The 13,069-nt window shown below is 37.0% G+C and overlaps 2 protein-coding genes across 3 annotated transcripts in view; both read left to right on the top strand.

The window, feature by feature from the left end:
• LOC144968551 (uncharacterized) overlaps positions 1-13,069 on the top strand; it is a 328,253-nt gene that overhangs the window by 117,838 nt on the left and 197,346 nt on the right. The window lies entirely within an intron of this gene.
• The window catches only part of LOC144968550 (opsin-5-like), a 76,775-nt gene that overhangs the window by 12,209 nt on the left and 51,497 nt on the right, over positions 1-13,069 (top strand). The window contains exons 1-2 of one of the 2 annotated variants that reach the window (XM_078907019.1): positions 732-1,283; positions 3,130-3,432. In XM_078907019.1, coding sequence (XP_078763145.1) covers positions 3,237-3,432 — 196 coding nt within the window. In that variant the 5' untranslated portion in view covers positions 732-1,283; positions 3,130-3,236. Of the gene's footprint in view, positions 1-731; positions 1,284-3,129; positions 3,433-13,069 lie in introns of those variants that run through there. The other variant, XM_078907018.1, reaches the window with a different exon arrangement.

Raw genomic sequence — 13,069 nt, forward strand, 5'->3', positions numbered from 1 at the left:
TTCTTCTTCTTCTTCTTCTTCTTCATCATCATCATCATCATCATCATCATCATCATGATCATCATCATCATTAACAACACCATCATCATCATCATCATGATCATCATCATCATTAACAACACCATCATCATCATCATCATCATAATCATCATCATGATCATCATCATTATTAACAACACCATCATCATTTTCCATAACTGATTCCATCTCCTCGCAGTTTTTTTTCATAATCAACGCCGGTCTATTCGTTACTTCTCTTCACTGTAATATAATTTTTTTTATCACATTGGAAACTACCGGGCGCAAGCTTTTCAAAATACAGTCAGATACATGCCTTTTACTGACGATCAAACTCATGACGAAACAGCTGCAAGTTGCATCTATCTAACATTACGTAAATTGCGAGTGTTTACGAAAGGCATAATATTAATAATATTTGTGCAAGCTGTGAGCGAGTTTTTAACGATCAATCAATAAAATCTTTACTGCATTTAGTGTTATATATTATAACTTTCACAGTCCGATAAATATAAATCTTCTGGATGATTTACGCCTTTGTTCCAACTTTAGAGAGTTGATATTATATTGAGAATATAGGGAGCAGGCATTGGTGTAAGATAAAGATATGAATACTGTGCTAGACAAAACAAGAAAGAAAAACACATGAAAAAAAATCCATCCCAAAAAGTCAGTCTTCCTCGACGTGGGATCGAACCTCACACTTCCTGATTAATAGTAATCAGAAGGTCTTAGGTTCGATCCCCAGTAGAATAGGAATTTTGGATGGGTTGTTTTTGTTTTTGCTTGTTTATTTCATGGTTTGTCTGGCACTGTTTCATACACCCCTTTTACATATTTATATTTCGCGTCAATCTGGCATTATAATGAACAATGCGAAGAAATCGAATTTTAAAGTCAAAGGAATAAACATTAGGATATTTCAGACTTTGAAGTTTACGGTATAACATTAATTTGGTCTCTTTAATGGAGGCATATTGATTGTTCAAAGTCAAAGGAATCAACATTTGGACATTTCAGACTTTGAATTTTTAGGGATAACATTCACTTTCGTTAATGGAGGAATATTTAGTTTTTCAGCAGCAGATTCACTCCGACATAGTAACGTTTTGAGACGATTGGCCGCGTTTTAAGTTTGTGCTAGGGTTATCTCCTTTGACTTAGTTTTTTACTGCACAGCATGGTTTTATTCAAAGATGGATAATGTTATCTGCGATATCTTGAAAAACTCTTTTCGGATATATGCTTGTATTATCTATACGAAGGTAAGAGTTATCAATCATATTGGTTAAATCCTGCTTCTGATTCGGTACTATTCTTACTGCCATACTCTGAGGAAAAAACCAAACAAAATAAAACAAAACACACACACACACACACACACACACACGTACACGTACACAGACACGCGCGCGCACACACACACACACACAGACACACATCTTGGCCAGAAAACTCGTTCTTCAAATATCGATTGATTAAAATGATCTTGTCAAAAACTCTCAAACCTGGGATCTCCATAAAGTCTTAAAGGAAGCACAGGTTTGATATTTTTTTGAGAAAATGCGCATCATTTTAATCGATCGATATAGAAGGAAGGAAGTTGACGTCTCCCAGTTATTTTGTTATTATTTTAGACAGCCTGTTACTGATTAAGTTTTAGTTTTCACTAAAGTATATCAATAAGACTAAAATCGTTAAAGTTTACACACATGTTTGTGTGTTGTTATGTTTAATTTGGCTGGCGAATATTGTGAGTATTATACGTAAATACTTAGCATCGATTTGAATGTCAAGTTTTCTGAACAGATTTTTAAAACTGATACGCTTATTCAGAGACGGATAGTATTGTAGACATGCGATTCACATCGGAATATAAATGAAGGCATGATGATATTGTGAGATTCACATCAGAATGCAAATGAAGGCATGATGATAATATTGTTTGATGATTAATCTTGTTTTGATGGCCTTGAAATTTGCATCGGGTTTCCCTTTTGTCAAAACATGATTTAAATGTAAGTTAACCTAATTCAATTGATGGTGGTAGGAGATAAAATGAAAAAGGCATAAGATTTTGCTGTGTTTGCGCCGTCGATTAATACAAATAGAGCATGTAAATAGCGTAATAGCAACTAAACGTGCTCAAAGTGTTTTGCAAGTGGTCCCAAGCCAACAGCAACACTTAACACGTAGGACGAGACATAAAGCCTGTCAGTCGATACTGTGATTTTTTTTCGACAGAGACAACGCTGTTAATAGCCAGGTACTCATAATTTAACACGTTGGAGGAATGTGAGTAAAGAGCTTTTTTTTCTAATGACTCAACCCTGAACCGCTAACAGCGAGAATAGAATCTGGGTTCTACAGGTCCGAAGGTGAGAGTCATACCCCAAGACACAGAGCTGCTAAGGAGGTTGTCAGGACGGCACTGTGTTAAAGACCTGAGTGACGTCAACTTCGTTTCTTCTGAATCTTTGTTTAGTACTCAAATGATATTGAGTACGAATCTGTGTGGCCTCGAGCAAGTCACCTCATCTTAGCCCAATTTGAGGCGCTGTATTACGGCTGACGCCTGTGTTGTTCCAGTCACCAATGGAATATTATGTGCCTTAACTGGCCAATTTTGTCAGTAGGAACAAAATGAATAAAATTGAGTTTAAAATCAAAATGATCAGTATTAGGAAGTCTCTGAAGTCCAAGACACCAAACCGACGTGTCCACTGCAGGTCTGGCATCCAACCCTACTAAGGGCAACATTGTTGTAATGGACAATATTTTGCGTCATTATTTAGATTCCCATTACAACAATGAGCCCATAAGGAATTGGATTATCAGACCTGCTAATAAGTGCACGTCGCTCCAAACCCAATATAGGCATTTATTTTAACTCGAAACCTATTAGTAAAGCTTAGAATTAAATTTGACGCGTCTTGTCATTCCGACATAATACCGTTTTAAGACGATAGGTCACATTTATAATTTAAAAAACCTACTAATTCATTTTCATTACCATCTGATTAACAATATTGCACCCATGACGTCTTTTTATATACCATTTTAGTTAATGATGCAAAAGAAATTGTATTTTCGTATTCTTTCCTCTTAAAGATGAGCACCAAACGGGAAATTCGTCTGTTGTGAACCTGGATCACCTTGGCCAACTGCAGTCTTGGAATTTTAAAAAAAAACGATCTTTGTCCAGGACATTAAGGGAGATGTTTAACTGCACTAATCTGACAGATTTGACCCACCAATCCACACTGACCAATTCTGGAACAGATCTGTCTTGTGTTCAGAATGCAACCTACTACATCATCAACGGAAATGAATCTAAGGTTAACGAGAACAGGTTCCTGTCTGCAGTATCACCCGTGGCAGATGTGTTTGTTGGACTTTATCTAATTCTCGTCAGTAAGTAGTGAATCAACTGAATTAATTGTTTTATTCATTGAAATTATTTCAAGAACGTTATTCATTGTAAATACTGGAAAAATACTTTAATCAGCCGGACGGACCGGCCCTGGCGGACGTGTAAGCATATGCAGGTCTGACATCAGAACCCGCTTATGGGCATAGTGAAACATTGTTGTAATGGACAATATGTCGTGTCATTTTTTTTAGATGTCATTACAACAATGAGCCCATAAGGAATCGGGTTATCAGACCTGCAAATAAGTGCACGTCGGCACTAGCGAACACACACTCTCTCTCTCTCACTCTCTCTCTCTCTCTCTCTCTCTCTCTCTCTCTCTTTCTCTCTCTCTCTCTGTTTTCTAAGTCAGGCGGTGGGTGCCATACCAGTTGGCTCACGGATTTGTCTACCCGACATAGTCATATCTTTTTCATCCTCTGATTTTATATGTGAATCTTCTATTCTGATATTTTATATCTATTCATCAGTAAGTATTCATTTAAGTGCTTGCTCTACACATTCTCTGAAATTACATTCCTGGTGAAAATACTGAGACATCGTGTCCGGACGTTGGAATCAAATTAAACCTTGGATGGAAAGGGTTAAAATGCGACCTTGTAGTTTTGTGGTGTGACAATTGGCTTCAGACCTGCAGGTGCCTGGTTTGCGGCATACTCTGACGCAAAGTTGAATCTTGGAAATGACTCTTTACTCACAGTATCTCTTGGTATTCTGATGTAAATCGAGCACATTGTCTTTAAAAGCGTTGTCTCCATCGAAAAGAATTGCAAAGGCATTATATTTCACCTTACTTCTTTAATATTGTCGTTGGCTTCGGAATACTTCCAAAGTGCTTTGAGCACATTTCGTGGATTTTGCTCCATGAAAAAGTCTAAAATGTTTTAATCGATTTGTTCTACAACCTTAGTAAAAAAATTAGAGCGCAGACACTGGTGTGAGATAAAAATCTGAAAAGATGTGTATGAACAGTGCCTGAGGTCTGATGTTCGATCCTGAGTCGAGACAAACTGGTTTTTGGGATGCATGTTTTCTTGTATTCTTCTAACTGTGTTGTCTGGCACTGTTTTATTCACACTTTTTTTCAGAGTTTAATGATCATCTATTGTTGCTTATAATGCGCACATTAGTACGGGGAATGTTGTAAGATAAAACGATTTTAATTTGCCTTCGGATAACAATACGTCTTGTGCGACAATTGTTATTCATTGTCTCATGAATATTTCAGTACAAGTCTCCATTTCAGTGTGTACTGTATTCAACCTTAAACCCGTCAACAAGGGACCCGAGCTTGTATTATTCAATGCATTCCTTTAAAATGTTTAAATAATTGACCTTGCGGCTTCGGCATGAAAACAAGTTGCAATGCTTTCGTCACCAGTATCTGGAAACTAATCATTAATCGTGAGGAGTTATAAAAATAAGGAATTATATAATAGTTTATAAATATCGGGCATAGATAGCCTTCATAAGTTGTTGCCTGTCATTTGAAACAGCTAGCCCTACAGCTCCACAGCATCACACACCATTTTATTACAGGCGATTGAAATAAATGCAAGGTGTTAGCAGTTTTTGAGATGAAATTTCTTCATCAATGTGTTTATCTATTGTGAACGATACTCACAAACTGGGGCTTATGGCTTTGGGTGACAGAAGGCTATCATGTTGAGTCATTAGAGCTTGTCCATCAGTTTATTACCATGCTCAAGGTTTTTACTTCTCATGCTCACTCCACATCTTTAAGATTTAGATAGAATGACACTTATAGTCTTTACACGTTAAAAACAAAAACATCTTTATTCGACTCATGGCAGTAGAAGCTTCTGGTCATTACACTAACTGATGAACTCTGAATAAATCACATTATTATGCTTTTGGTCAGAAAACTCGTCCTTCAAATATCGATCGATTAAGGCGACCCGCATATCTGAAGGACGGGTTTTCTGGCCAAAATGTTTATCATGTGTTTGTTTTTCTGAGTACGGCAGACAACAATTTTACGATTTACCCAATCAGCAAAGTCGTTCTGCACTTGAACCCTGTGGACAATTGCGTCATGATGCAATGTTCCACCACGTGCTCAGCGTCCTCCAGACAAAGCGTCCCCAAGAGTTGGTGGGTCAGGTGTTTTGGGCAAAGCTGCTGTACCCTGACAATGTACATAGGTTCCATTTATCAAAAAGTTTTCTGGGAGATTAAGATTGTCGTAAACTAGATATATGAAGTTGTAAAACTAAGACATCTTGATGATGATGATGATGATGATGATGATGATGATGATGATGATGATGATGATGATGATGATGATGATGATGATGATGATGATGATGATGATGATGATGATGACATTTGCAAAACAATTATTGTGAGAAACCAGTTGTTACAGTTTTTGCCAAGATGAGGGTCATTCGTCATTTAAATCGATCGATATTTGAATCACAAGTTTTCTTGCCAATTTTTTAAATACGTGTCTTTCCATTGTACGGCAGTTAAGTGGGTGACAACTTGTCAAAGATCAAATGGTTGGTAATGTAAATGAAAGGCATATATAATACAAACAGAGCAATTGGTTTTCGACCGAGTCTTGATCTGAAACTCCGTGGATGAGAAAATGAATGCTATAAATTCGTTGAGAAACATTCCATCACAACCTTAGACGTTCAAATCAATCAACATTCATAATTTGTTTCCAAATATTAGTCTAACTAAAAGTGAGGTGAAAAAGTTTATTACATAAAACTAGTCAAAAGTATTGAAGGTTTATGAAAAAGTTGGTAAATCGGATTTTTAAAAACTGTCAAACATAGGAATGTCTTGAGACCAGGAGAAGTGTCATCATAAAAAGATTCCAATATATAGTCGAATGTGTGACTCTTTTCTACCATAGACCGATCGCCCATAATTGCGTCCAGTGTGTACTGTATTCAACCTTAAACCCGTCAACAAGGGACCCGAGCTTGTATTATTCAATGCATTCCTTTAAAATGTATAAGTAATTGACCTTGCTGCTTCGGCATGAAAACAAGTTGCAATGCTTTCGTCACCAGTATCTGGAAACTAATCATTAATCGTGAATTGTGGTAATCAATAAGGAATTATATAATAGTTTATAATAGTATGTTTTTTTAAAAACGCTTAAAACGCTTAAATAGAATACTATGGGTCCCAAACTCACTCTCCACACTTATACACGTCTTGTAATAATATTTGGTGCCTATCTATTCAGTGGTTTGAGAGCTTATTCAGACAGTGCGATATCAATGTCCTCGTGCGTTCCTGTTTACCTTTAAGATACCCAATGCAAGAGACGTGACTCAAAAACAGTTCTTTTGACATCACCTTGCATGATGTCAATATAGATTTTTTACTTTCTTGTACAACCAGCTGTGATTATATAGTTATTGGTGATATATGAAGCAGCGGAAAGTACTCTGAGATTAATCGCTATTTTATTATATGAAAAGCAATAGAAACATCATATTTTGAATCACGCGATGCACCCACACTGTGCATGACGGCTTTTTTGAAAAATAGTACGTAGTAGTAGTAGTAGTAGTAGTAGTAGTAGTAGTAGTAGTAGTAGTAGTTATATTAGTAGTAGTAGTAGTAATAGTTATATAGTAGTAGTAGTAGTAATAGTAGTAGTAGTAGTAGTAGTAGTTATATTAGTAGTAGTAGTAGTAGTAGTAGTAGTAGTAGTAGTAGTAATAGTAGTAGTGGTGGTAGTAGTAGTAGTTTGGGTATTACAATATGACGTATCACACCAGGGCGAATGCTGCCATACACACAGATGAAGTGAAAAACGAGAACGTCGTTGTTGATAAAGATGAAGACGATGTTTAATAGATGATGAAAGATTGAATAAAACGATGCAGTGGGATAACAGGACGACAGTAGAAAAAAATAGAGTAAAAGTTTACAGCAATATTATAGCAGTATGTACAGTAGTAGCATGTACGGCAGGTCGACTGCAAAATATAATATTTAAAAATATGTATATTTTGTTTACATTACATTTTATAAACATAATATAATACGTGGAATAGTAATTAATATGCTAACAAATATGGAGTGTCTCCCAATTTGACAATTAAATCATAATTAAATGGAAATATGGAAAGAAAAATAAACAAAACTAGTATGTTAAAACGTGAATACTACTCATGACATGAAAGTAAATATCCATTAAACGTAGACTTATGCCTTTACATGATGGATGGAACATATGGAATGACAACAGATTATTAAATACAATGAATACGAGTATACTACTGCGAACAAATGGGGCTACATATCTAAGACAATTTAAACACAAATCATAATAACTGAAATTATAAATAAAAACTTACATTTCTGGTGCGTTAAGTTCGAAAGTGTGAGGACAATCCATGGGCTATAACCCGAAACTTCCAAGAGTATATAGAATCAATATTTTAAAATATGCAGTTAAAACTGTATAGATGTAAATTGAGGAGAGGGTTACAACCTTCACTTTCAACGCTTGGAAAGAAACTGACCAAGAATGTTGAATCAGTTTACCAATACTCATAAAGGCGCAAAAATCTTATATTAGTTCAAAACACAAATAATAACAATGACGATAGTGGACATAATTATAAATAACAACAAATTATAAAAATAAAGTAGCGAGTGACGAATACTGACAAAGAGTGACAACTTAACAACAAGCAGTACTAAACAATCAATAAAAACAATTCTGGTCTAACCAGAACACCCCAAGGTTCGTTCGAGTCGCAGAGATATACATCTAAAAGATGAAGTTTACTTTACTGTCCAGATTAATTTAGTTTGTGACTGAAACCAAACGAAAAAGCTTCTGAACTGAGCGTTGTATTATGGTATCAGGAGCTCCTTGATAAATATGGCATCTCTCGCCTACCCGAAATGTTTTGAATGCCAGACTTACTTTTCTAACTTTTCCATCCTTTCCCGGGAAAACCTGAACAACGCGAGCCAGCTTATAGTGGCCTTTAAAAATTGATGACGCTGGGTCTGAAGCAAGTACGACATCGTCTACTTACAGATTGGTTTTTTTTTCATCTTTCCATTTTTGATGTCTTACCAAAGTTGGTGCGTACTGTTGGGACCAATGTTCCCAAAATTGTTTTTCTATAGACCTAGCTAGTTGTAATCTAGATTACAAACATCCAGAGTATTCGTATCCACCTGGGTTGTCTGCGGTGGATCGTCCAAGCAGGAGAGAATTTGGTGTTAAAACACTAATAGTTGAGTCCGCAGAAGGGAGATAACCGATAGGGCGCTCGTTCAAACCATTTGCTATATTGCTACAGATGGTGAGCATTTCTATCAAGGATAATTTTTTATCTCTCACAACTAAATGAAATGCCTGTTTGATGGATTTAATTAGCGTTTCAGCAGCTCCCTGACGCCATGGACTATCGGCAGGAAAAAAGTTCTATTTCATCCCAAGACACGATACACTTTTAATGATATCGTCACTTGATCTCAGCTGGGATCCCGGATCTGAGTAGATCTCTGCAGGCCAACCCCTGATTAAGGCAAATCTACTGAAAGCTATTAAAATGACTGAGCGTAATACCCATATGCAACCTCAAGGTGAACAGCCCTACAACAAAGATCTGTAAAGATCACACCCCAAACCTTACCTTTGATCTGTTTCTGAACCTCATCTCTAACTTCGAAAAGTCCAAATAAATCCACCATTGTGTAAGTGAATGGAGGAGAAGGCATGAGGCGCCAGGATGGCATTTGACGCGTGGCCTGATTCATGTGTCTGAGTTTTGAGTGCTTACATAATTGACAACTCATTTGGCTCCCCTGGAAGTCCAAACTGTTAATCTAAACCTAGCCAGTGTGGAATCTCTGCCTCCGTGACCACTCTCTCGGTGACACTTTTCCATTAATCTTCTCGTCATCAAGCTATTGTAAGGTAACAAGATTTGTGGAAGGTTCACGCAAGTTAAGGGACTTGAATGACTAATACGAGTACCTATGACCCAGATGTCATTTTGAAGCACTGGAATTAGGGTTCGAAATTGTGTCTACGCAGAGTCATTTGTCTATATATTTTACGTTTTCTTGATCAAGAATGTCTCTTCTTATCTTAAAAGATCAGGTGTTATTTTTGTTCTCATGCCACCAGAGAATGAGCGCTCTCTTAGAGCGTTCATGATACGAGCAAATGATGCAACAATCGTGGGAAATTGAGAGCACCTATAAAAAGAACCCTTTGCCAACTGAACACTTAGCTTGTGAGTAATCACTATTATTTCACAAAATGATATATGTGTTCTTGCATTGGTCCGAATTTTACACCCCATTCATTAATATGTTTTTGTAGGAAATCAGGGTCACGGTACCACACTGAATTAGGACCCAAGTCTTAAGGGGATTGTCCTCGGGTCACCCAATCTGCTATGTTTAACTTACCAGGGATCCACCCCCATCAACTTACATCTCCTTCAATAGCCGTTTGTATCTCACCGATACGAACTCCTTCATACACTTTAAGTCGAGTGCTTAGTTTATAGAGCATGTTGAGAATTGTCTCAGAATCGACAAAATGCAAAACAGAAGAGAAAGTAAATCTCATTTCTGATTCAATTACATTTGTTAATCTCTTTGATAGAACAGCTCTGTTTAATTCCATCTGGGGTATAGATATACGATTCACCGGAGCAATGCGACACTTAGCCATTATTGACCAAAAGGTGCCATCTTTTAATTCCCATCTTATATATGCTGCACAACCATATTATGCCAATTTTGAACCATATGAGAGGATGATAAGCTTGGGGTCTCCAACACTGTTGGAAGGTTTTAAACATCTAGGCAAGTTAATTGCTTCAATATCAAATAAATCCATTAAAAAAATTGTCGCCATTTGCTATTCAAACTTTGTGACACAAGGTCACCCCACCCAAGTTTTTCTATCCAAGTTTCTGGAAGATAAATCTTGGAAAGCAGAAGGAAAGGAGAGAGAAGGAGAGAGCAAACCAAGGGGATCAAAAATTTCCATTACATGTTCGAGAACAATGCGTCGTGTCATTTGGACTGGAAGATTATCACTAACCTGAATCTGTGAGAGATTTGGGCTACATCTGATACCTCGCCGCTTATGAGAAAGTTCAAATTGACTTTGAAAGTTATGGTATCACTGACGGAATCCCAATATACTCCCAATACCTGTACTACTTGAGTATTGCCGACAACGCTGATTATACCAATTAACCATTCTTTTACTTTAAAACCACCTTTTGCTGAGATGACTTCTATGTCTGATGTCAGTTGGTGTGCCACCTCTACAGTAGGTACGCTCTCGATAATACCATCCACCTATGTTGAGTGCATAATGGTTGATGCTGCCTTTGGATTTAAATGTTCGAATCGATCGACCGTCATTTCTTTTGCTTCTACGGCAATGGCCCTCCAGATCTCGCCATAAGAACCTGTGTGTGTGTGTTGTTCAAGTGGTTTAAGGAAAACAGAGTTATATATTTTACGAATGTCTCCCACGAGTACAACTGCTTCCTCGCGAAATCTCAACAAAATCCCTAACGAGTTTGCTTTGTAAGAGTCAGGACCCTTTGCAAGAATTGAATTCAAAGAAAGTCCTTGGTAATTCTGGCTTAAATTGAACACGATTCTGACTGGCGTACTCGTCGATTTAGGGTTTTCTACTGCTAAATGAGAATAAAAAACTGGACCTTCCCAAGCCTCGAGTTCACTTTGTGATAGCTTGAGAGTGACACCACGATCAGCCATATCTATAATCTGCTCCGCGTACTTCATGCCCCATGCAGGGTCAGTGAGAAGTGAGAAGGCGTTTCTCTGTGTTTCGTAACGTAGCGAAGGCAACATGGTAAATACTTCTCCAACGAGCATAAAAGTGTATCCAGAGGAGATAAACATTATAAACCTGATCATCTTTTGACTTTTATACATTCTGATCAATTGACATGTGAAAAAGTTCTAGCCAGCATAAAGAATAAAAAGCACCGATATTCTTTGTTTAGAACCAAGCTGCTGGTTGCTGGGCGACCGTGACATCAGACTATTAATCCAATTATCTCCACCTGCTAAATCAAACATGGCTCCAGTTAATATTGTTATACAACAAGCAGATGTTCAACTCGCGTATTCTTTTCTTAAAATTCATTAATTGGTCTCGAGGTCACTAGATTAACAGGCGGTTTTGCGTCAATGTCTATCGTTCTTCCCGCTCAACTACCATCACCACCTCCTCCGACATTGTTCCGATAGTTTAGAACCAGTCACTAAGTTAATATGCGTCATTAAGAGGGAAGTTACGTCATGACTTTTGAAGCGTATTAGAGATAGGGTCAAAATGATTCCAATTCTGAGTTATATAGTTTTATTTTTGCAGTCCAAAAACCAGGATGATTCAATAAAATGTAAATAGTATAAGGCGACGTGCACTTATTTTCAGGTCTGATAACCAAATTTATTTTGGGCTCATTGTTGTAATGGATTTTTAAAAATTGATGCACAATATTGTCCATTACGACAATGCCAAGGTTAAACGAGGCCCATAATTGGATTTGTATGCCAGACCTGTATAAACGTACACATCGATATAAGGGGATTGCATTTGTCAGCGACTATGTCCCTTAGTTGGTTTCAAAATACGATCAATCGAAAGGTAAAACTTAAACGTAAACAACACTTTGCAAAGATCGAAGGTTTCTTTCTACGAGTGAACAAAAATCACAAACCCACCAAATCATGCACCCAAGCCACAACGTCTTGATGACAATCCCATGTGCTTCTGTTTTCATTATGATTATTTTGTCACCAATCAATGGACTAAATGGGAGCGATCTATAGATAGTTCGAAGATGACGCCACTCGGGTCTTTGTTATTGTTTTTTGCCATCCGCGTTCATGAGTAATGCTCACTGAACTGTATTAACCCGACTATAAACGTTTATGGATACACACAGTTTTGTGTGTTGGTCCGTTATACTTCCGGATGGCAATGTTATGAGCTTCTTAGGCAAGCGCATACTATCTATATTCAAATTTTCTTCCAACGAGTCACATGAATTGTTGCTTTCCAACGATTGGATATTTCTTAATAAATGTAAACACACTGCTTTGTTTATTTAAAAAAAAAATTATAAACATACTCGTGTGTCAAGATGAACAAAATAACCTAGAGTGCTATGAGATATTTTGAAAACTGTGAACACTTTTCACTATGTGGGTCATTTTGTAATGTGACCAATGGCCGTGGAAAGGCAATATAGATCACCCCCATTAGTTGCAAATGTGTTCAGTCAATATACATTTGACAAAACTGTTCTGACGATATCTTGACGAAGATGGATCTTTTCAAATGAAATAGATATCTACAAAATTTTAATTCTTTGACAAGTACGACATATCATCAAAATTTGGCTGGGAAATTCGAACGCTTTTATGCACATAATGTTGAGGAAGCGACTTTTTATGAATTAACAATTTCATTATTCAGAGAAAACTGCAATTTTTGTGTCTTAGATTTAGTGGATAAAGGAAAAATATTCTTGTCTTGTTTGCCTTATAGAACAATAACCTGAGTGTTTGGAGATTTCAAAATTTCCCTGGTTAGTA

This window comes from Berghia stephanieae, chromosome 3 (assembly GCF_034508935.2).
Source record: "Berghia stephanieae isolate SIO BIC M18660-M18661 chromosome 3, UCSD_Bste_1.3, whole genome shotgun sequence".
Taxonomy (NCBI): domain Eukaryota; kingdom Metazoa; phylum Mollusca; class Gastropoda; order Nudibranchia; family Aeolidiidae; genus Berghia; species Berghia stephanieae.